General features: G+C 42.4%; 1 protein-coding gene across 1 annotated transcript in view; it reads right to left on the reverse strand.

Annotated features, from left to right (window-relative positions):
• Positions 1 to 3,712: 3,712 nt before the first annotated feature.
• TNFRSF11A (TNF receptor superfamily member 11a) overlaps positions 3,713 to 22,761 on the reverse strand; it is a 204,193-nt gene continuing 185,144 nt past the window's right edge. The window contains exon 10 of the mRNA XM_069219491.1: positions 3,713 to 7,427. Coding sequence (XP_069075592.1) covers positions 7,039 to 7,427 — 389 coding nt within the window. The 3' untranslated portion in view covers positions 3,713 to 7,038. The remainder of the gene's footprint in view (positions 7,428 to 22,761) is intronic.

The raw sequence follows: 22,761 nt of genomic DNA on the forward strand, positions 1-22,761 counted from the left end.
TGATTTAATGGGTAATCTTCTGACAGGATGGGGCACAGGTACTTACCTCTGCTCTCCTGGTAGCTGGAGGTCACTCACCTCCTGGGGTTCCTAGTTCCTCCAGCTCCCTTCTACTGATTCCACTTCCTTGGGTGGGTGACTGTCTTTCACATACCACTTTCTTAGTATATGGTTTGGCCCTCCCCTAGGGCCCCTCACTGTTTGCCTATACTTTTACCAATGCTTATTGCTTTCTATGCTCTTTACTGATTGCTAATGTATATATAATAGTGTGTTTACTTACCTCCAGTTGGGGGATTGCCAATTCAGTATCTAGTATTTGTGTTACTATAATAAGATACCTGTATTTTTGTAACACTATATGGTTCTTTCATGTGTGATAGTGCTGTGTGACTATAGTGGTATTGCTGAAGCTTTGCATGTCTCCTAGATAAGTCTTGGCTGCTCATCCACAGCTACCTCTAGAGAGCCCTGGCTTCCTAGACACTGCCCACACTTCACTAATAGGAGATACCTGGACCTGGTATAAGGTGATAACACCATAGGTGCTCACCACATACTAGGCCAGCTCCCTACACTAGGGACACCCACAGGTGCCACTCTATTTACATCTTCAGTTGGGGTAGCAAGGTAGCCCCTGCTCTAATTGTATAGCTGGTGGAAGTAGTCATAGTATTCAGTTTGTCTGCCCTGGCCAACCATTGTCAATTTTGCTAGACGTCTATGCCTTTGACATGATAGCTCTGCTTGAAATTTGGGAAAAACCTATTTCCACCATCATTACTCTTTGCTGTTTCTCATACTATTTTATTGATAGCATGTGTTAATCTTCTCCAATTGCAAGGAGATGAGGAGCCATCTGTGACATGCAAATCTGGAATTTTGCCCACATAATTAATAGAAAACACCAATTTCCATATGATTGAGCTTAGGTCTGAATAATGCAGTGTGAACCCCCAAATCACTCACCTCCAGCTCAAAGTCTGTGATTTCCTTTAAACAACTATTTATTTATCTCCTACACCCTGGTGGGTAAAGGCATCTAACGTAAGCAGATAACAGGCATCATGCATTGCACAGTTTGGAAAGCAACATGGGTCATCTGTCTTCTACATATTAGCATCTCAGACAGTTTAGTATGGTGGAGCATCAATGCAATGTATTCATGGTGAAACAATATTCCTTTTAAGGGGTGCAAATTAAATCACATAATTGAAAAAGTTCTGTGACATTTGTTATAAGATTAGTAACTTTAGAGACAACAAACATTTGTATCAGACCTAGGCCCTAATTATGGCTTCGGCAGTCTGCTGCAACCAGCATATCACCAGTGTTGGCTATATGCTGGCCGCCCTGTTAGGAGTTTTCCGCTGGGCCAGTGGAAAACTCATCACAACACTGAGGCCGACTTGTAATCGAGCCAGTGGCAATGTTGTGGTGCGTCAGATGCAACAGCACCCATCGCGCATTTCACTGCCCATAATTCAGGCAGTGATAAGTGCGACGGGGCTGTCCACAGGGTCTCTGCACTGCTCATGCCAAGTCCATAGGGGCTCCCGAAGCCTCCTTTGCAAAGGCTGGCGGAAAGGGGACTAGTAATCCGGTGCTGGCGGTCAGACAGTGGCCCATCTGCCACGATCATAATAGAGCGGTCGGACTGCCATGTCCACGGCGGTCCACCCGCGATCATGAGTGTGGCGGTCTTGAGACCGACACACTCTGAATGAGGGTCCTAATGTTGAGGAATTACCTCTATCTCCTCCAATTCCTTAAGGAGGGAGTAAACTTTTGTCATCTGATTTTCCTGACTCAGAGATATCCTTAAAAGCACTTCCAGACTCTTTATCCATGAAACCACTTACAGAAATGTAAATATTGAAAATTTGGTCCCAGTTAAGAACACACAGTTCTCACCAGATGTGAGCAAAGTGCAGGGTACATCAAAAAGTTTTCCATATAAAACAATATTTGTCCTCTGTGAATGTTATTCCTAAAATGTCTGTCACTAATTCCAGGAGACTGACAGTATAAACAGTGGAGGACATGATAACCATTCCAAGACCTCATCTCATGCTTTCACATAGTCATTCAACAAGCAACATTAAAAAGATGTTTGGAAGAGAATGTATAAAAATACCCTGGTCTTTCTGCAGATGTAGTTATTACCCGCCAGTTTTCCTGTTTGATGGTATATTGAGGACATAAAATGTGACAATTAAGATGCCTATTTAAATATACGCAATAATGTGGTACAGCACATCCTCCCTTTAGCAATAATCTCATCACTACCATTCTGAACCCCATAGCTGACATGCTGCTTTGCTGCCACTTCAGAGTACTAGGAGATCTGAATACTTAAATCATGTATTTCTACGTACTGCAGTGCTATTGTTTTATATACACCGTATGACACAATGTATAGCAATATATTTTATAATTAAATATGGATTTTGTTTCTGATTGATTTGAAGTATGCTTTAACTTCAAATATGCTAGTTATGTTTTATGGTTCTAGTACGTCCAGAAGACATTTTATTGAGAGTAGTACATTTGTACATTTCTGTATGATGTAACCTTATTGCATGCATTGGCAATTGGAAGCTGGATTTGGGAGAATAATGAGCTCAATATTGTGTTCATGAATGATATCTTCTCAATCCTGCCACCTGCTCATTAGATAAGGTTTTGATGAAAGTAACACGTTTTTGTCACAATTACATTCCACAGAGTTGTAATGAGATAAAACATATATAAATTGTCATAAAATGCATATATTTTAGCATTATGTTTCGAAAGACCATTTTTAGGGAGAACTCTAGTCAGTTGAAACGACAATGGTAATGAAATTATTTTCTGCACTGCTTGCTATTTTGCATTAAGCCCAAGGGAGACTTTGGGCTTCCTGACATGTTGGGCCAAATTTACTAAGGACTTGTCTTGTCCTTTTATGACCAAGACACCACAAGACAACTTCAAGTCCTTACATGGTACTTACAATGCCATGCAAGGGACTATGGCAATGCCTTGAGCGACTTTGAAAAGAAAAGTAATGCAACACAGCATGTTGCGCTGCATTCCTTTATTTCATTGTGGCAGGCATTCCTTGGGTGAAGAATGAACTTTACTATTTGTCCACTCGTGGACTTTGATGCAATCTTCGACTTACTAAAGTTTATAAACTTGGGATTTTGCTAAAATGGTGCACCTACCACAAAGAGTTGTAATGAGGAGAAGTATCTTTAGTTCTCCTCAGTATTTCCTCTTTTCAAATCTGCTGCATTCTACAGCACATATAGAAAGAACAAATTAGCTCGAAGAATTGTTATTGTGCATGGTGAAGGGTAGCTTCAATTGGCACTAGGCAGCCAGCGTTAGGAGGGAGCAGCAGTGCACCATATTTTAGTAGATATGGTGCATTTCTGTTCTCTCCATTTCACACAACACAGCGAAGCAACTTTGCTTTCTGCCCTGCATTGTGTGAAACATTAGTAAATATGCCTCCCTAGTATTTTATTTTTAACAGATATAACAATAGTGGGTTAGGAACAGGACCAGACTCATGGTCGTGATGACACAGTTCAATAGTGTGGCCTGCACAAACAACAAACCGAGGGGCACAGGTCTGCCTGTGAAAGACAGAATATCTGCGTCCTTTTAGCAGGGATTAGGGCCTGGGCCTAGTCCTTTTCATAAGGGAAGGTGGGTGGCAGTTTCGTGAAAACAATGTGATGAAAATATCAATAAAAATGAACATAAATAAGTACATTGTTCTGAATGATCATTTGATAACAAATGCCATTGTGACAACATTTTATTTTACATCTTTAATCACCAACGTAAAAAAAAAAAAAAAAAATGTTTTTAACAATATATTTTAAAAGTACACACATTTTCAATCAGAAATAATCTCTCTCCAAAAATAGTGTCCCTTGGCAGTGCAATGCAGTGCTCAGCTTCATTTTTAAAATTTTTCTTGAACCCAACATTTTGCGTGATCCAAATGTGGTGTGGGCCTGGTGGATCCTTGACTTGGTCCAAATGTTCCCTGCCTCCCATAACAATGGTAATGAATATCATTTTTCTGAAGATAATAAGGTGGTACTCGGGTACAAAATGCAACTTAACTTTTGCCATGAAGTTATACATGCACATTGATTAGAAAACTTGGTCCAACTAACGTAAGATTTATTAATTGGTCCACATTTATTTTCAATGCAAACACACACATGCACAGATATACATACACAAACTCACACATGCAAAACATGTAAAGTCTTAAATTAGGTGCAGCTCTTAGAATGCAGCATGACTTATTAAAGGAGGATTTTCCTCATCCCTCAAATAGGCATTTGGTAGGACATCTTAGAAAAACAGGTGTTAAACTGTGGTTGAAAGTACAAATATCCCTTTAAGATGAATACAGCAGCGGCTCCTCCACAATGCGGAGGAGCGCTGCTCAACTGGCTCAGAGCCAGCAGCTGCAAAATAAATCTATATTTTTATACTGTTTTATATTTCAGCTTTTGGCTGAGCCAGCATGTGCAGGGAAGGGCGGGGCTGGGCCATGGGAGGGGGGACGAAGAGTGGAATGCACTTAAGGGCGCTTGTCAGTTTGGCCGGCCGTCTTAGGTTTCATCAACCCATCTGCATTTGACAGCCGGGTTGGAGAAACAGCACAGACTCGCTGTGCCTAAGAAAGCAGTAAACCAGCCCCCTCAGGCCAATCACTTTGCTGCTCTCATGCGTGGTAATAGCATGAAAGCAGCACTGGGATTGCACAGGGAGTCTCTGAAGCTGCTGGGACCAGGAAGAGGAGTGTGAGGCAGCCAAAAGCACCAGGTAAGTTTTATTTTTTTAAATTATTATTTTTTTTAAAACATGCGCTCCCCCACACCCTTCCACCAGCCCCACTACTTTTAAATTGCATTGGCCGCCACTGGGAAAATGTACATTTGCATGGCAGCATTAAAATTCCGTTGTCATATAACAGTGGCACTTTTTATATAGAGATGCCGTGCACCAAAATTATCAACTTTAAGTTCAATGCCTGTCTTAGAAATGTACTTGTTAGAGTTCAGTGCCATCTATATGTATAGGCGTACCCACAAAATAAACAGCAAAAGCATGTATTTCCCCTGACATCAGAATGGTGGCCCCAAAAACATAAATTGTTTCTTTCATGATCACGGATGTCGAGCTTGATGTGATGTGAGGAATGAACACTGGAAATGTAAGGGTTATATTGCTTACCATAAGTGGCCAATTACAAATATTGTTCATGTAGCCATAACGTTCCTTTTGATAGGATTTGAAAGTGAAATTCTAAGGTCTGTAATGAAGCGCTGTGTACTGGTCATACGCTTTCTATAACTTTTCATTTTTTGTTCATATTTGTAGTTCAGAATAAATTAATTGTGTACCAAGAGAGGTCAACGTCACTCAGAGGCCTTGCGAGCGGACCATTAATGGGTGTGATGTTTATCGCGCATGATAAAATGCGACGACCTGGCCAACTCAAATTTTATCAGGTGCGATAGATACTACCCAATTATGAGATTTTGGTGAGTAACAAAACAGTTTTGGTGCTTGCCTCACCAAAATGTTTATGTTCCTGTAAATAGCAGACATTTTAACTCCCATAAATACTAGCACCCCTCGCCTGCCGAAATTCATCACAAAACTCATAATTGCGATATGTACAGTAACAGGAGTCATGCACATAAAACATGTAACAGGGCCGCTCCTAAGTATAAAACTCGGATTTAAATTGTGTGTATAACTTTATAAGTAAGCCTTTCAAATTTGCACATCTTGACCCAATTCTTAAAAATACTTTTCGATAACATGAGGGCCAATCGAACCTCAGTCCCCCTCACACCCATGGAATAGCGAAGGGGCACTAAAGATAGTATGATTGAAAGGATTTCATTTTCAGGGCATGCACCAACGTAGATTCGTGAATCAGTCATTTACATTTGTGATTCTCCCTTAAAGGATTTTGACCTATAAACATGCCACTATAGTAGTAACTGACCCACAAAGATGTATTATTTTGTGCTTCAAATGGAAATATAGAAGTGAAGGTACTCACTATTTAGAGTAGCTGTTTGCTCCTGAGAAGTGCTGGTACCCTCCTATTAAAAGTATCAAAGCAGTGCTGAGAAGTGTAGATACTCTTCCTTTCAAATTAAATATGTGTAGGTACACAGTGCCGAACAGTACTTGCCCATTTAAATCACTGTGGATAATACTAACTATTTATTTGGGGAATTTAATAAAAGTATAAAGGACTTACACTGTCCCCTTCAAAGTCTGAGGTAAATTTGTTCAATAGCTTTTGTTCTATGCTTGAGCAAAACACCTGTGAAAGTTTTAATGTTCACAAAAATATACTCGTTTTCAGACCCCCTATAACTTTGTCTCGCTTCTGAGCTTTGACTAAGCCATGTAAAATTTGGAAAAAGTTTCCAAGGTGGTCAAATGTTTTTCTTCTACAAATTTCCATGTAGAATGGAAAACGGGCCAATGCCATTATCCTCCAAAAATAGTTTTCCTGCGTAAATGTAACTTAACCATAACTACATTCTAAAACGTTTGATACAAGGACACAAGCCAATACATTTGCCGCTATAGAACACTTGGTGCTCAGAATATTTTTAGTCTAAAGCTCGTGAGAAATGTTTTTCATCTAAAATCATTATAAAACAATTCATCGAGATGGACTGAGAAGTGGGCAGTGTGCACTCTTTAAACATTCTGCGCACACTTATTTTCCGGTAGGGTTTCCTAGAACAAATAGGACACAAAACACTACATTGATGTCCTCGACCCCAATGTTGATGTCACTAAAAAAGAGTCATCATCGTTGTCAACTATAGTTACATGCAAGAATCCAGCTTCCCGTTGCATTATCCACAAATGCCTCAAGGCAGTTTCTAAAGAATTTGTAAGAGGCTGCTGAATGCTACAGCATGTACTGCAGTATTTGCCTGAAAAGGGTACCTAACAAAATGAAATGGTGCCTCTGCCTTCCACGCTTCATTGTATAAAAGGTTTTGGTTTTCCTTCTTCTTGCACAGGTGGTGGTGCCACACCAGGGCTGTAGTACATTTTATTGATTCCTGGTGATTCTGCTTGAACCGTAGGCCTTAGGCCTGTCTCAAAGTCTAATGATGCTCTAGGTACACCGTCCTCCTCGGGGGCTTCAACACATTTCTCCTTGTTTTGCTGAATGTTCCCAACAAAGCTATCACAACGACTCTGGTTTTCCTCTTGCACTGGATTTCCTACATTGTCATCAGTTGCTCCTGCGGTACTCGGTGCTTCCTGGGAGTTCTGAGTCACGTAAACAACAATTATATCTCCCTTAAAATTCATGACTTGTCCACTTGAAATGAAGGTAGAGTTACTATTTCCAGTCACGTTGCCTGAAACGAAAATTAGAAAAAAATCAGATCAGCTGTTTACAAATGGAGCATTTACTGATCCCAGGCAGATATATAATCCAGGTGAGGGTAGCATTTTTAGTGCTTGCCAGAAAGTACCTGGCACTTCAAGAGTAATACTGCTACTTCGTGTCAGTGTTATTTCGATTGCACAGTTTGCATGTCATTGACTTGATTGCCAAACAGGAGTTCTGAATCCCAGAGTATTCCTGGATTTCTGTCTGTATGTTTTATGGTTGATGTTTTGTGTGAGTGTTGTTGTATCAAAGGTTCTTGAGTCAGCCAGTGCAGAGCTCAACAGAATCAACAGAATTTAGGTAATGAGGTTAAGTGAATGTGAGATAGTCCACTATAGGAGGCTGGACAAGTAGCAGGGCCTCATTACGAGGCTGGCAGTTACAAGACCGCCAGCCTTGCGGTGGCAGTCAGACCGCCGCAGCTGTGGCCTTCCGATCGCCACATTATGAGTTTGGCGGTCAGACCTCTATCCGACCACCATCTCCGACAGGATCCTAGATCCTGATTGGGTGAGGGCGGTCTTGATTGAAATCCACCAGGACGGCACTGAGCTCATCACCACCCTGCTGATTACAACCTTGTTTTACGCCAGCCTTTTCATGGTGGTTTCCCCATCATGGAAAAGCTGGCAGAGAACAAGTGCAGGTGGGCCCCCTGCCCAGCACCACCGGAATGCGCACTGTCTTCATTGCAGACAGTGCACATTCCGAGGGTGCAGGATGGCCCGATTTGTGCTATGAGATACTCGTAACACTGTTCCCACTGGTCACTCCAGCAGGAATGCTCTATTTCAAGGTCTCTGCCAGTCAGCCAAGTCAGGCCAGCGGAAACCTTGTAATGGTGGTGGTGTCCTTCCCATGAGTTTGGCAGCCCCGTGTTGGGACTGCCAAACTGGTAATGAGCCTTGTAATCAGAAGTAGCAGCAGAGAGGGTGTGAGGCAAGGAGCCACAGTTAAACATTGTTAGCTGCGATAACAGCCTTCATGCACATAGCTCTTGGAATGACTAACATTATGAGGCATATTCACAAACTGAATTTTGTAGTACATTTAGTAGTACTACAATAGTAATACTAAAGTAAAATAAAATATTATTCACTAACCCCCAAGTGTAAATCTCCACCGCCACCTCTCCCATCTTTTCTATGTGGGTATCCTCACACATTTAAGTTTACTACTTACTAGTAAATGTGAGAGGGGCCAGGGGGAGTGACTGGAAAAAGAGGCATACTTAATACCGAATGCAAGGGACTTAGGGAGGAGTTAGGAGAGTTTTAAAGAGGGTTAGGGAGGGGTTTTGAGAGCAAGTCCATTGTTACTCACTAACTTCACTTCTAAAGTCAGTACAGCCAAAAACGGATCCAAAAGAACTAGTAAATTATTCAAGTTTAGAGCTGGAGTGAGTACAGCATCACACATGGCCAGCGACTAATACTACATCACCCTCCCATTGAAAATATTCGAGGTAGGGGTCTTAAAGTAGAAGTCTATAAAAAATAATGTGAAATTATAATATTTAAGATAGTTACAAATATGAATAAGTATAATTTAATGTTAACAAATCTAAAAACAAGCATATTTATTATTTATTCCTAAAATGTTTTAACAAACATTTTCGCGTTTATAAATGATTGTAAAATTAAGTTTCATCAAAACTACTTGTAATTACTACTTACTTACTCTTAAGTAATTCTATAGATCTCATTTAATTATTAATGAATAATAAACAAAATTTAGGGCCTCATTACGTGTTTGGCAGTGAGACGAGCTGACTGCCAAACTAGGGGGATGGATTCCACCACCATCGGGGCAGGGTCCGGGTGGGTCACGGTATTTTTAGTTTTTGGGGGTGGGGGGTCGGGGTGGTTTAGGTTTAGGGGTGGTGAGGGGGGGTCGGGGTATTTTTAGTTTTAGGGGTGGGGTGAGGGGGTCGGGTATTTTTAGTTTTAAGGGCAGAGGTGGGGGGTCAGAGTATTTTTTGTTTTAGGGGCGGAGGTGGGGAGTCCGGGGTATTTTTACTTTTTGGGGGTGGGGGGTTGGGGTAGTTTAGGTTTTAGGGGTGGGGAGTAGGGGTGGCTTTAGGTTTTAGGCGAGGGGTTGGGGGGGTCGCAGTAATTTTAGGGGTGGGGTGGGGGTTGGGGGTTCGCGGTAATTTTAGGGGCGGGAGGTTAGGGGGTTTTAGGTTTTAGTGGAGGGGTTGGGGTAATTTTAGAGGCGGGCTGGCAGGTTGGGGTAGTTTTAGGTTTTAGGGGTTGGGGTAGTTTAGGTTTTAGGGACGGGGTGTGGGGTTGGGGTGGTTTCAGGGGCAGGTGTGGGGGGTTGGGGTAGTTTAGGTTTTAGGGGTGGGGTGGGGTGTTGGGGTGGTTTTAGGGGCAGGGGTGGGGAGTCACGGTAATTTAGGGGCGGGGTGGGGGTCGCTGTAATTTTAGGGGCGGAGGGGTTGGGGTGGTTTTAGGGCAGGGGTGGGGAGTTGCTGTAATTTTTAGGGGCAGGGGTGGGGGCCAGGGGGGTCACATGCTGGAACCATGCATGCCGTTCACTAATGCCTTTACCAGGAATGCCTTTGCAACGGAAAATTGTTGTTAAGGCATTCGTGGTAAAGGCATTAGTGGTAACAACACGGTTGTTGTTCCAACCGCATTGTTCAGGCATGTGTGGTTCCAGCATGCATTGTTCCGACATACATTCATAAAAAATATTTTTATATGTTTTTCTGTTAAAGATTTTTTTTTTGTACTTTTCCCTACAGTTTCTCTTAGGGAGACTCCACAGTCATGGTGTAAATGCCCCCCTATAGTAAAGTAGAGGGAAATTAAAATAGTTTATTAAACTTTATAATAAATCATTAAAAATTGGTTTATGATGAATAGTAATGTAAATCATTTTTATGGATGTATTGTCAATTTAAAACAATAAAATATGCTACAGCACCAATTTCTTAATTTTGAATTAAATCTTTAATTGATTTAAATTAAATACAAATAATTTACAGATGCTTAAATTAAAAAATACATTTCCACCGAAAGTATTTTTTCAATTAGGAATTATAAGTATTAAATGTAATGTATAGCATTAAATAAAATTAAGTTAATTACATTTTAATAAAAAAAGAGATTTATTTGTAATGATAAAAAAGGTTAAAATATTTTATAATTTAGCAATAAATAGGTTTTATTTTTATTTATTTGTTAACATTACACTTTATTTATATTTTTACCTATTTTAAATGGTTTAATTTAATTTAACATTATTTTCTATGGGCTTCTGTTTTAAAGCCTTAGCACCATTATTTTCTCTAGGCGGGTGTCGCAATAACAGTCGTTAGCAATGTGTGGTGTACCGTTTCTTTTTTGGCAGAGGTTAGAGGCATGCACATCTACCCTTTTTTAGTAACTTAACATTCAGATTTTGTAAATAGTCAAATGTAGAAATGTTGCTGAAAATAATAACAGTAAATTACAAATATAAATTACTTACACTTGTAAATTCCCTTTTGAATAACTAATTCAATTCCCTCCTTAAAGAGATCAAAGATTCCTACCAACCTTATGTGTGTTTTCAGTGAACCAACTTCACTTCTTCAGCATGAGTGCTTGGATGACAGGAAGTCCCTGTGTATTTTAGAAGAGCTACCAGGATTCCACCTATTAAACAATACCCTTATTACAGAGTTAAGTGCCTTATTACGAGTCTGGTGGTCCGAAGACCGCCAGCCTTGCTGTGGCTGTCAGACCACTGCGGCTGTGGTGGATTGACCGCCACACTACGAGGTGGGTGGGCAGACCTGCCAATCTCCAGCCGTCCCAGTGGTACTGGTTGGAATCAGCCAGGGCAGTGCTGAAGTCGGCACCACCCTGCTGATTACAACCTTGTCTCCGGTTGAACTGACATGAAAAGGCTGGTGGTGAACAGGTACAGGTGGCCCTGCCCTTCCCGTGGCATGTGCAGTGCAGGAGTACCCCTGCCCAGCACCCTCGAAATGCGTACTGTCTGCTATGCAGACTGCACATTTTGAGGGAGCTGTTGCCCCCTGCGTGCAGCAGAATTGCCGTTGGCTCTATTTTGAACTGGCGACAATGCTGCCACCCCTTTCCCACTGGGCAGACCGGGGCCCAATGGGAAAGTCATAATGGGGCCTGCAAGGAGGTCGCCAGTATAGCGACAACCACCCAGTCATGAGTTTGGCAGACGTGTGTTCTCAAGCGTCAAACTCTTAATATGCCCCCTAATCACTTAAGATTATGAAAATGGATTTGAAAGCATTTCACGAATGACTAAAAGGGGGTGGATGAATGTAAGACACTTGAACAGGAATAACATAAGAGGGCCCTCCAAATACACTTAACAACAGAGGCACCCTTTTGAGAAGAGAAAAAGGAACTATTATTTTGTGTTAGAACAAATTTGTGACCATCAAAGGTGGGTCAATGAGACCTAAGCTCTACAGGAGACTCATTCTGTTTCTCTTCTGATCTGGATTAAATATAAATGTAAATTAAATGTGTTACCTGTATCATATTTCACTTATTCAGGAGAATGCGAATAATGCAGACACCACCTGAGGATAGTACAGTGTGAGGTTGTGAGAAAACAGGGGTAATTGCATAGGCCCCCTAACTTGTTGCCCCCATTTTCACTTTTTGCTGGTGTTTTCCTGACTCTGAGGGTGCCCTGTGTACTGATAACGACTCCCAGGGCCTCTGCTCTGTGTAAAATGAGTATGCAAATTAGGCTAATTATAATTGGCTATGTCAATCTACCTATAAGTTCCTAGAATATGATAGGGCATGTAGGTTTAGGCACCTCAGCATAAAGTAGTGCACCTATAGGTGAACTGTTGAGGTGCCTATGGTCATTGTAAAGGCAGGCCTGTCTTGCTGGCTGCTTTTAAATTAAAGTTATATGCAAATTCGACTTTGGAATTAAAAGTACTTCCAAAGTCTTAAGCTCCTTATTTTTAAATATAAGTCAACCCTAAGTGCCCCTAGGGTTGGGGTGCCATGTAACTATAAGCAGGCACCTTATAAAATATGTTTTATAAGCCCTGGTGAGATAAAATAGCCAAATTCCTTTTTCCCTCACTGTAGCGAATGGCCTCTGTAGGCTAAAATGGGGAGACTTTATTGTAACTAACAAAGTCCTCATAAGAGACAGATACCTTGAGTTTGGTATCAAATGAATAGTTATAATAAATCCCACAATTTGCCATAGTTGGATTTAATATAACGATTTGAGGTAAAGAGTTTTAAAACTCTACCTGAAAGTTGCCAACCTCAACTCTGTGGTGCCCTTCTCTGATTGGCCAGCCTCTGGCAGCCTGGCCAGGATGCCTTGATGAGGTGTGAAGTGGCCTGGGCTGAACACAAAGGATGTGCCTGGGGGAGGATATCTGCCTCAGCAGATGGTGAAACAGGATGGGGGGAGAGCAGCCAAACTGATTTTCAAAGGCAGGAAAGGGCATTTGGAGCAGCACAGGCCCTCCCCCATTTCCTGCACCCCCAGACAATTAGGTGCCTCCTTGATTAGATTAGGAGAGGGGGGAGGATTTTTACCCACACTTCCCAGGACGTGGTCATCCAAGTGGGAAGGAGCGTGCCTGTGACTGGACAGTCAGACCCGGTGTTACCTCATGGGTGGCCTGAACTCTGGACTTTGTCCCCGTCCAGTGTCATTGGAGTGCTAGTTGTTTCTTTGTGCTTGAAAACATTAATTATTTAAAATTCATATCTCCGGATCTCCTTATCCGATTTTGATTGTTTTGGTGTCATTTCAAAGATACAAATATAATCTATTTTTTATTATATTAAATTGGTATTGGATTTTATTGTGTTTTCTGTTTTACTTATTCACTGTTTTGTGATTTTTAAATGCTTTACACACTTGTCTCCTAAGTTAAACCTTGTCGCTCATTGCAAAGCTACCAAGGGTTGAGCTGGGTTTAATTTATTGAGACTTGACTGGACTTAAGTGGAGATTAATGGCCTATTGATACGTGTAGGTACTTACCTGTCCTTACCAATAGTCCACTTTCCAACAAAGGTCTGTTTAGTTTCAGTTGTCTGATTGAAATGTATTAAGCGAATAAATGTTTTATACTCAATGAGATGGTTTGGGCAGTGGTTTATTTGGCAATACTGTGCATCTTAGCTCCTTTATGATTACCCCCACTCTATTCCTTCCTTGTTACTCCTCCATTGTTGCCCTAGTGGAAATTGAGGAGGGTGGTTTACTAACTGCAGCATAATCTTAAATTAAACAGCGATAGTGGTGATCTTTCTTGCAGTGTTGATCTGGCAGGACATGGGGGACATCTGCAGCGAGTGCATAAGAGCAGCACTCACTGTCCGCAGAATAGGACATGCTCAACAGGACTACATTACCCAGAAACCTCATCTGCCAAGAGTAGGGGTAAACCAGCTGCAGATGCATAAGAGCAGCACTCGTTGCCTGCAGAGCGGAAAGCGCCTTGGTGTGTATCTGGGCAAAGACTGAACCAAGAGCTGGCCAGCCTGTGACCATCCGCAGCTGGACACGGCTGGCCCCCAATCTTGGTTCAGCAATAAAACTCCACCTACTCTGTCACTTTGAGGTTTGGGGAAAAGGAAGTCTAGTGCCCACCCAAAAAGTGGTCTAGGTGAAATGCCTAGGTCAATAGTGACATTTTTAACTAGTGCTATGAGTGTCATTGATAGAGAGATACTGAACACTGAGGTGAGATTAGAATATGTCCAAATGTGGTGGTTGACACACTGGGGGGAGTGCTATTTCTATGAGGTGACACAGAATCCAGTAAACTAGTGATTCAATATGCCTTTGTAGCCAATGAGCATTGATCTCCTCTCAAACCGTTCCCAAAGAGTTTACCTCCCTCCGTTTCGCTCAGAACCCACCGAGATCATCTGCGGCGTACCCCAAGGCTCATCACTCAGCCCGACACTCTTCAATGTCTACATGAGCCCCCTCGCCAACATCGTACGCAAGCACGACATCATCATCACCTCCTATGCCGACGACACCCAACTTATACTCTCCCTGACCAAGGACCCCACCAGCGCCAAGACCAACCTACAAGAGGGTATGAAGGACGTCGCAGATTGGATGAGGCTCAGCTGCCTAAAGCTGAACTCTGAAAAAACGGAAGTCCTCATCCTCGGCAACACCCCGTCCGCCTGGGACGACTCCTGGTGGCCCACGGCCCTCGGCACCGCACCGACCCCCACAGACCACGCCCGCAACCTCAGCTTCATCTTGGACACTCTTCTCACCATGACCAAGCAAGTCAACGCCGTGTCCTCTGCCTGCTTCCTCACCCTCCGCATGCTCCGCAAGATCTTCCGCTGGATCCCTGCCGACACCAGAAAAACCGTGACCCACGCCCTCGTCACGAGCCGCCTGGACTACGGCAACACCCTCTACGCCGGGACCACACTCCAAAATCGCCTGCAACGCATTCAAAACGCCTCGGCCCGCCTCATCCTCGACATACCCCGCAGCAGCCACATCTCCGCACACCTGAGACACCTGCATTGGCTCCCAGTCAGCAAAAGGATCACCTTCCGACTTCACACCCACGCACACAAAGCCCTCCACGACAAGGGACCGGAATACCTCAACAGACGCCTCAGCTTCTACGTCCCCACCCGCCTCCTCCGCTCCTCTGGCCTCGCACTCGCTGCTGCCCCTCGCATCCGCCGCTCCACGGCGGGTGGGAGCTCTTTCTCCTTCCTGGCGGCCAAGACCTGGAACTCCCTCCCCACCAGCCTCAGGACCACCCAGGACCACTCCGCTTTCCGGAGACTCCTAAAGACCTGGCTGTTCGAGCAGCGATAACTCCCCTTTTTCCCCTAGCGCCTTGAGACCCGCACGGGTGAGTAGCGCGCTTTATAAATGTTAATGATTTGATTTGATTTGATTTGATCTTTAGAAATCCTTTCACAATCCAATGCAGCCACAAAAGAGGCTCCGCCCAACCAAGTTAAAAACAGGAGGTTAACAGTTAAAAATCTAGATAAAGGATTAAGACACATAATTATATAAGGTTGTAAAGTTGTAAGGTGGCTTTACAACTGGCTAAAGATAACTCTAAAAAATTACAGTTTAGCCCCAAATCTACTGAAGATTAATTAATTGTTGCCTTAAATTAAGAATTAGTTCAAACTACAATGGATTTAATGATGTCTAGACTTCAGGTAGTTGAAGATACTGCAAGCACCTGTCTGGACATGTGTCAAGAGATAAAAGCAATGGTAAAAAATCAAGGGAAGCCACAGATGTCTAACCAAGATGAAATATGTGTGCCAGTACTCAAGCAGAGGTGTGACTTGCCCATGTTCTGTGAAATAGGTTCTGGCACACAATATGAGGTCTCCGAGTAGAGCAGCTCAAACCATGCCCCACACCCCAATTGTACGTCCATTAGTGCACCTGGTCATAGAAAATAAGAAATTGTGGATCTAGCACCACAAGCAATGCCACATATAACTGTTTTGAAAAATGTCCCCCCGTTGAGGCAAGATCAGCGAGATTCCTGGGGAAATTTGAAGAACAGATCCATTCACTGGGTATTCCAGAGTGTAGGTTTTATATACCAATTATTTGAAGATGTCAGCATGGTCCACAAGGTGAATTGGGTGGGTAGAGGATCTAATGTTGATCAAGGGGACTGTACAGTAATGAACTTTAGAACACCTAGTCTTGTTTAAACACTCTTGCACAGTTTGGTCTCCCTTTCAGCTAAAAACTCAAGAATCATGGCAGTCCCACTTTGATATTTCTACAAACCCACGGATTTGTAATGGTTTGCCCAGTAGCTGAGTTCCAGAGGCTGGGGGGTTGCTATCCCCATAATTCCCACCAAGAACCAATTCTCTCCCAGTGCTCAGCTCACTAATAAGGATGAGTGATAAACAGTCAAACTGCGTGCCTTTTACATCCTTACCAACAATACAATGGGATAATGAGCAGTATCACTCAAGCAACACTTTAACACACAGGTCTGGTCAACTGATGTCAAAGGCTTAAATGGGGGAAAGCATGGCAACACATATGTCCAAGACGAATATAATTAATATCCCTGGTAAATATAAAATCGCAGATAACCTTGGAGAGCTAAACAAGTACAGTTTTATGTTTTGTAATTTTGCAGTCCTTACAAGGAAAACTCAAAACCTAGATTGGTACATGTTCATTACCAGGTACAAGATAAGTTGTTTATAGGAAACGTGGTATTTGATCTGCCCTCACATAAATGGTTATATGACATTCTCCACCCCAGCAATACCTTCAGTTGCAGGGAGAGCTAAGGGGGAGGTGGGGTAATGTTGTTCCCTGGTAGTGTGACATATAAGAGCCTGGCTTCTCAATATTGGCTTTAGTGTGCAATGGAACAGTCAAATCTACATAATTAATTCTTATAGCATTGATTTTACCACAGAGAAAGCTAATGTGATTGATTACATTGATAGAGTTATGGATATAATTCACACTGGAAAACGTGGTTCTGTGTACATGACTTGATGGGAGGGACTTCAACACCCACTTATGCTCACTACTGGCAAAGGAAGTCTGTGGCTACGATGATGGGTTAGACAAAGAGATGACACACTTTTCACATGAGAGGTATGGAGAGCTGATCAACAACATGATGTCTAAATATAATACGGTATTTGCTAATGACATGAGCATTCCGTATGCACCCCTTGGACACACCTTTTGAAGCAGAGGTTGTAAGACCACAATTGATTATCTGTTAATTACTAACACAGTGGGACATCGGGTCACAACTTTAGGACACACACAACATGGATTAATGACCATGATGCCCAAAGTATTGAAGTCATTCCTTTTGTTATCAATGGAAAACCTAATGACGTGGAACAAGCCACAGATGTAGAACTAGCCTCTGCTAAATGTTTGTCTACAGTGATGTATGACGTGGGCATCTGAAGGCATGTCAAAGTGGCCAAATTATAGTTGGCTGAGAACGTGTGTTTGAGAAATATCTGTCAGTTCCACAATGTACTTCTAACTACCAGTGTCAAAGGGATCTTTTGGAAGATTCTATTAAGATTAACCCAATCCTTCTGGAGCATAGGATCTGGCCAAAGGCTGAGGCCATTTTGAACAGAAAGTTAATCATAGACTGCCTAATATTAGATCGATGTGGGAAAATTCCTTGGGTTAGTCACATAAAGAAATTCTGTTTTAGATTGGGAAATCTTCAATGAGCCTGCTTCCTTAGGTAGTGTGGGAAAGGCAGAATTAAAATCTATGGCACTGAACATGTTGGAGGAAGAGCCGTATAATAGGGTGTCTAGGAAACATAGTGTAATCTATCATGAATTGTTAATAATGGCTTTCAATTTTATTTGGAAAACGTGTGCAACGTCCTACAGATATGTTATAACAAGATTAAGGTGTAACAATATTCATCGATTAGTATATTTTCTGAAAACAAATGATTGGTCACCTAGGCTTCCTAGGTGCCCATGTGATAATATATCAGAGCAAAGCACAGAGCACTTTACTCTTTTTTGTATGTATTATGATACCCAGAGTAACTGTTTGATTTTACCTATATTGTGTGAGTACAACTTCAGACGCTACAAACCAGTTATGATCTTTCGCCAGAAATTAGATGGCGCTCCATGACTCTTTCCGGAAAGGAATAGCAATTAATTGATTACTAAAATATAGATCATGGAAACTATGGAAATGTATTAACATAACATGAACATTTATATTTTTTTAAACTTTTTATATTTATCTTAGTGTATGATACATATTATATGCTTTTTAACTTTACGCTTTTTCACTTATTAATCTGATTGTATTTTGTGCCTTTATGATCTTGAATACAAAATCAAAGAAAGCTATATTTGAATTTGATTTTGGTGAGAATAGGTTTTTCAGAAAGCTGTGCTGTCAAGCCAGACCTAAAACTGGGGTTATTAGTGATCTAAATTACTATCTTCTTTTATAGATAATTAACGTGCCCACTATGGCATTTTTTCATATTTTTGACTGAGTTAATCACTTGGTTCAATACAAACCTTGGGTCTATACTGAATACATTTCAGGGTTCAAGGAGAGTTATTCCATGCTCCACAACACTATGGTGGTAGCTTTTGGCCATAAGACCACTCAAGAGTGACGTGCCTCTTCTACATCACACTTTTATGAGTTTCAGGAAGGTAATTTACTGTGTGTACACAATGCTGCTATGGTCCAAAATGCTGAAGTTAGGTATTCCTAAGGACTTGTTTACCAGATCTCCAAAATATACTGTTTCTTGTCTATCTGGCAAAGACAGGCCAGTTTCAAAGTAAGAGTGTCAATTAGAGGTTGATGAGTGCCCCGTCCACAAACCTTTCAGTTCTCTCACACCATCGAGAGGTGGGGGTGTAACTGGCTTTCTGCCAGAAAAGCCTCAGTTGACTCAACTGGTGGAAGCTCTTGACTCAGCAATTCATCTGTCAAAGGACAGCTGGGTTACAGTGACAGTCGTAGTTATGGCGAGGTGACCATCACTAGATATCCCTGCCCTGGAGCCCCGTGTGAGGCATGGAGGATTTGGTCAAGGAAAACAATCATTGACCATAACAGGCAAAGCGTACCTCCCTACACATCTAGGCCATGGTTGTTTTGCTTTTGGAAAGAAAATTCTACAATGAAAGAAAAACACAAAATGCTGAGCGAGGCCAACAAACACAGAGCATCAGCTTTTCATTCTTCCCTGCCCGAACAGCATCAGTCACACCAGCAGATAATATGAAGGCTAAGAGATCCTAACCATGCATGGTGGAATCTCTAAATATGGAAGGCTATCCTCCATAGGTAAGTGGAGGCCAGGGATGTTTGCGGCCTGGCGGGCCATCCACTGAGCCATAATTAAGGCACAAGACATATTGCTATTCTTTGAATTGAAAGGGATGTCTGCCTGAACCATACCTATGTGACATATTTCTTTGTTCTCTTGACTCATCCCAGACCCAAATTTCCTTGAACTGCCCAAACTGGGCAATCAGCGCATCCATAAGTTTTGTTCTGCAAACAGTTATCTCATGTTTGATCAGACAGCAATGACTGCACAGCAAGCTTTCCATACATTAGCTGTGTATGTGTTAAGTCATATGCTGAAGTCAGATTTAGACAATACCCAAGTCAGGTTGACGAAAAGACATGCTTCAAGGGGCACTGGTCAGAGCACAACAGATACCTAGTGGCTGTTACTATCAAAATTATCTTGAAATCATAATTAATAGCAAAATTAAATCACATGTGCACTGTATCAAATGCTGAGGGTCCCCTATCATTGTGACTCTACCGTAAAAAGCAACTGTTTGAAAAGTCATTCCAATACTGACCTAAGGTTATCCTTTTTGGTCTCCTGTGATTAATACAGCAATTGGCAGCTTCTAGGCCCAAGATGGTGCCATTTTATGGACCTCATGCACTCTCCTCTGCAAAATCCATCATGGGCACCTCACTCCAAGTAACTTTAAATTGATATTTGCAGTCTGTCCTGTTCCATCAGACTCTGTATTACATTGGACATTGGATATTGAAGGATCTGGATAAAGTGGAATAGGTTCTTAACTTGGATTAACCCATTCCTTTCACAATTTTATGTTCTTATTCAAGGGGTCCAAGGAACGTCTTGGGTATTCAGTCAAACATCTGTCTAGTCAAGTAGATTTATTGAGATTTTAGTTGAAGAATTCTTATACACTGTGCTGCTCAAAACTTGATAATATTTCATTCATGTATCTATGTGATGACATTTTAAATCACCCAAAATTATTAATGTACAGGGTTTTAAAAAATAAGGGGTATTTTTACAAGCCCCTTGCACCACCAGTGTGTCACTTTTTTTGGTGCTCTGCGGCCCAAAGTGCAGACCCATATCTATGAGGCCACAAAAAGCCACTTTGTGTGGCTTTTCACAGCCTTCTGAATTTGGTGTAGGGCAATGCAACGCAAGTCACTGGTTGCCTTACACTGCGTCAGGGGGGCATTCCATGGGTGTTGTAGTGGGTTTTCCCATGCAACATCCATGGGTTTTGACGCATTGCCAGATTTACAAAGACGTGTAAACCTGGGAATGTGTCAAAACCCTCCTCCTTGTTTTGTCTTCTATGTGTGCTGCATTGTGCAGCACACACTTCCTGCACAAAAATAATCCTGCCAACAACGCAGACACCCTTGCACCATGGTGCAAGGCTGTCTGCATTTGTGGGAGACATCAAATTATGCACTGGCACTTGCTGAAAAAGAGTGCCCCGATTCTTGTAGATACGGTGCATTCCTGGCCTTTCAAATTGGTGCATGGAAGCACAGCAAAAAGATGTGCAGCGCTACCCTACACCATTTCTTTTAGTAAATATGCCCTTAAATGTACAAGTTGAGGCCCAGATTTTGCATTGGTGTTGCACACTTTTCATGCACAACCCCAATGCAAAATTTCATTTGTTGAATCTCATAATGTGCTTAAATGTACTTATGATAGATCTGCTAAACATGTGTTTGAGGTGTTAAGATCTAATATCACTTATTGTGATATTACTTCTTGTGAAGTCAGGGGTTGTGATGCCACTTCCTGTGATGCCACGTGTGCTCTCACGCACCATGATGTCGCGCACTATGATGTCACTTACATGCTGCCTAACTTGGTTAGTACCCCACTTCTGTTTTTGGGACATGCGCCCTGGGATCCCTTAGATATATATGTATGTATGCTTTTGGGAAAACTTGACGCATGCTAAGACTAACGCTATTTCAACGCCGAACCTAAAAATGCAACATCTAGTTGTATAAACTTTATGCCACTAGGTGGAACTATTGTCTTTACAAATTGCAAGTTTTGGGCTTGACGCGCTTGGGCAGTCTTCCTTAAATGTCTTTTGTCTATATGCCCGGATCGGGAGGTATTTTTAGCGCGATGATTAGAAACAGCATTTAACACGAGAGAAACGTTGACTCAGTGGACCAGCTAAGAAAATAACTGTAGCGTTTATATGAGCTCTGTCCCTGAAAGATAATCGCATTATTATATCTATTAACAAAAGCCAACTTTCCGATGCAATGCTAAAAATGAAAATCATGCAGACCGGAAGAAGTGTCATTACGACGACGGCCCCGCACCTACATGAAGAAAGTGCACCACAATATCTCTGTCCAAAAGTAAATACAACCTAAAAATGTTTCATCGGTTTAGGAAAAAAACATGAACATTAACCATGTTTCAAAGTGAGTCCAATAAAATATGCTCAAAAACGAAGGTCTGACAACACCTGGAAGCGTAAAGCATAAGGTGCATACGTATATTAGCAATACTCTGGGCCATTTTGCTACAAACAGGTGTGGGATCCTGTTTTATAGTACTTACGGATTACTCCTCACAAGGAAACCAGGAGTACTACAAGAGTAATTCAGAGCAAAGTCCAAATTCTCCTCAGAGTGCACACCATGAGAGGTGAATCTCATCTACACAGAGACGCCTGCCTGCCCCTCACCCTTTATGTATTATTAAAGGAGATCCTCTGCTATAACTTCTTCCCCAACGTAAATAAGTGTCAATACATGCCCATATGTCTTGTATAGATCAAACAGGAACTGTGCTCGTAACACGCAGGGGCAGCTCCTCCATATGGGCAGAGGAGCGCCGCCCCCGCCAGCAGCCACCGCTGCAAATCTTTTCACGAGGAAGGGATGATAAACTGTGTTTATTATTCCTCCCTTGTGAAAGGGGCAGGGCCACGTGGGTGACAAGAACAGGGGAGTGTACTGTGCACTCCCCTCACTGCGCATGTATGTTTGCCCGGCCGTCTCCGGCCGGCCAAACATACATGCACAGTAGGCTGTCTCCAGCCCGGCAAGCGAGAGCCTGCACAGGCTCCCAGTCTGCCTGGGAGCGTCCAGCCAGGCCACTCCCAGCCAATACTGATGCTGCTTTTAGCAGCGTCAGGATTGGCCGCAGGGCAGACTTAGAGCCTGTGCCTGCAGCCTTTAATGGAGCGAGGAGCAGCGCGGCGCAGAAGCCGAGGTAAGTTTTTTAAAATTTGATTTTTTATTATTAAGGGACCCCGTCATCCCCCCAAACCCCTCCACCCCACCCCCCAGGAATCCCCGCGAGCCTGCGACTGGTAACACATTCTGGACTTTGGAGAGCAAGAATGCAGGGACTGCAATCAGTAACACTTGTAGGGTCATGCATCCATATTCTGTATCACAGCCTTTACTAACTGAAAAGATGCCCAAGCAAACCAGGGTTACAAAATCGTAGAGTACAGAAGTCTAAA

This window comes from Pleurodeles waltl, chromosome 2_2 (genome assembly GCF_031143425.1).
Source record: "Pleurodeles waltl isolate 20211129_DDA chromosome 2_2, aPleWal1.hap1.20221129, whole genome shotgun sequence".
NCBI classification, from domain to species: Eukaryota; Metazoa; Chordata; class Amphibia; order Caudata; family Salamandridae; genus Pleurodeles; species Pleurodeles waltl.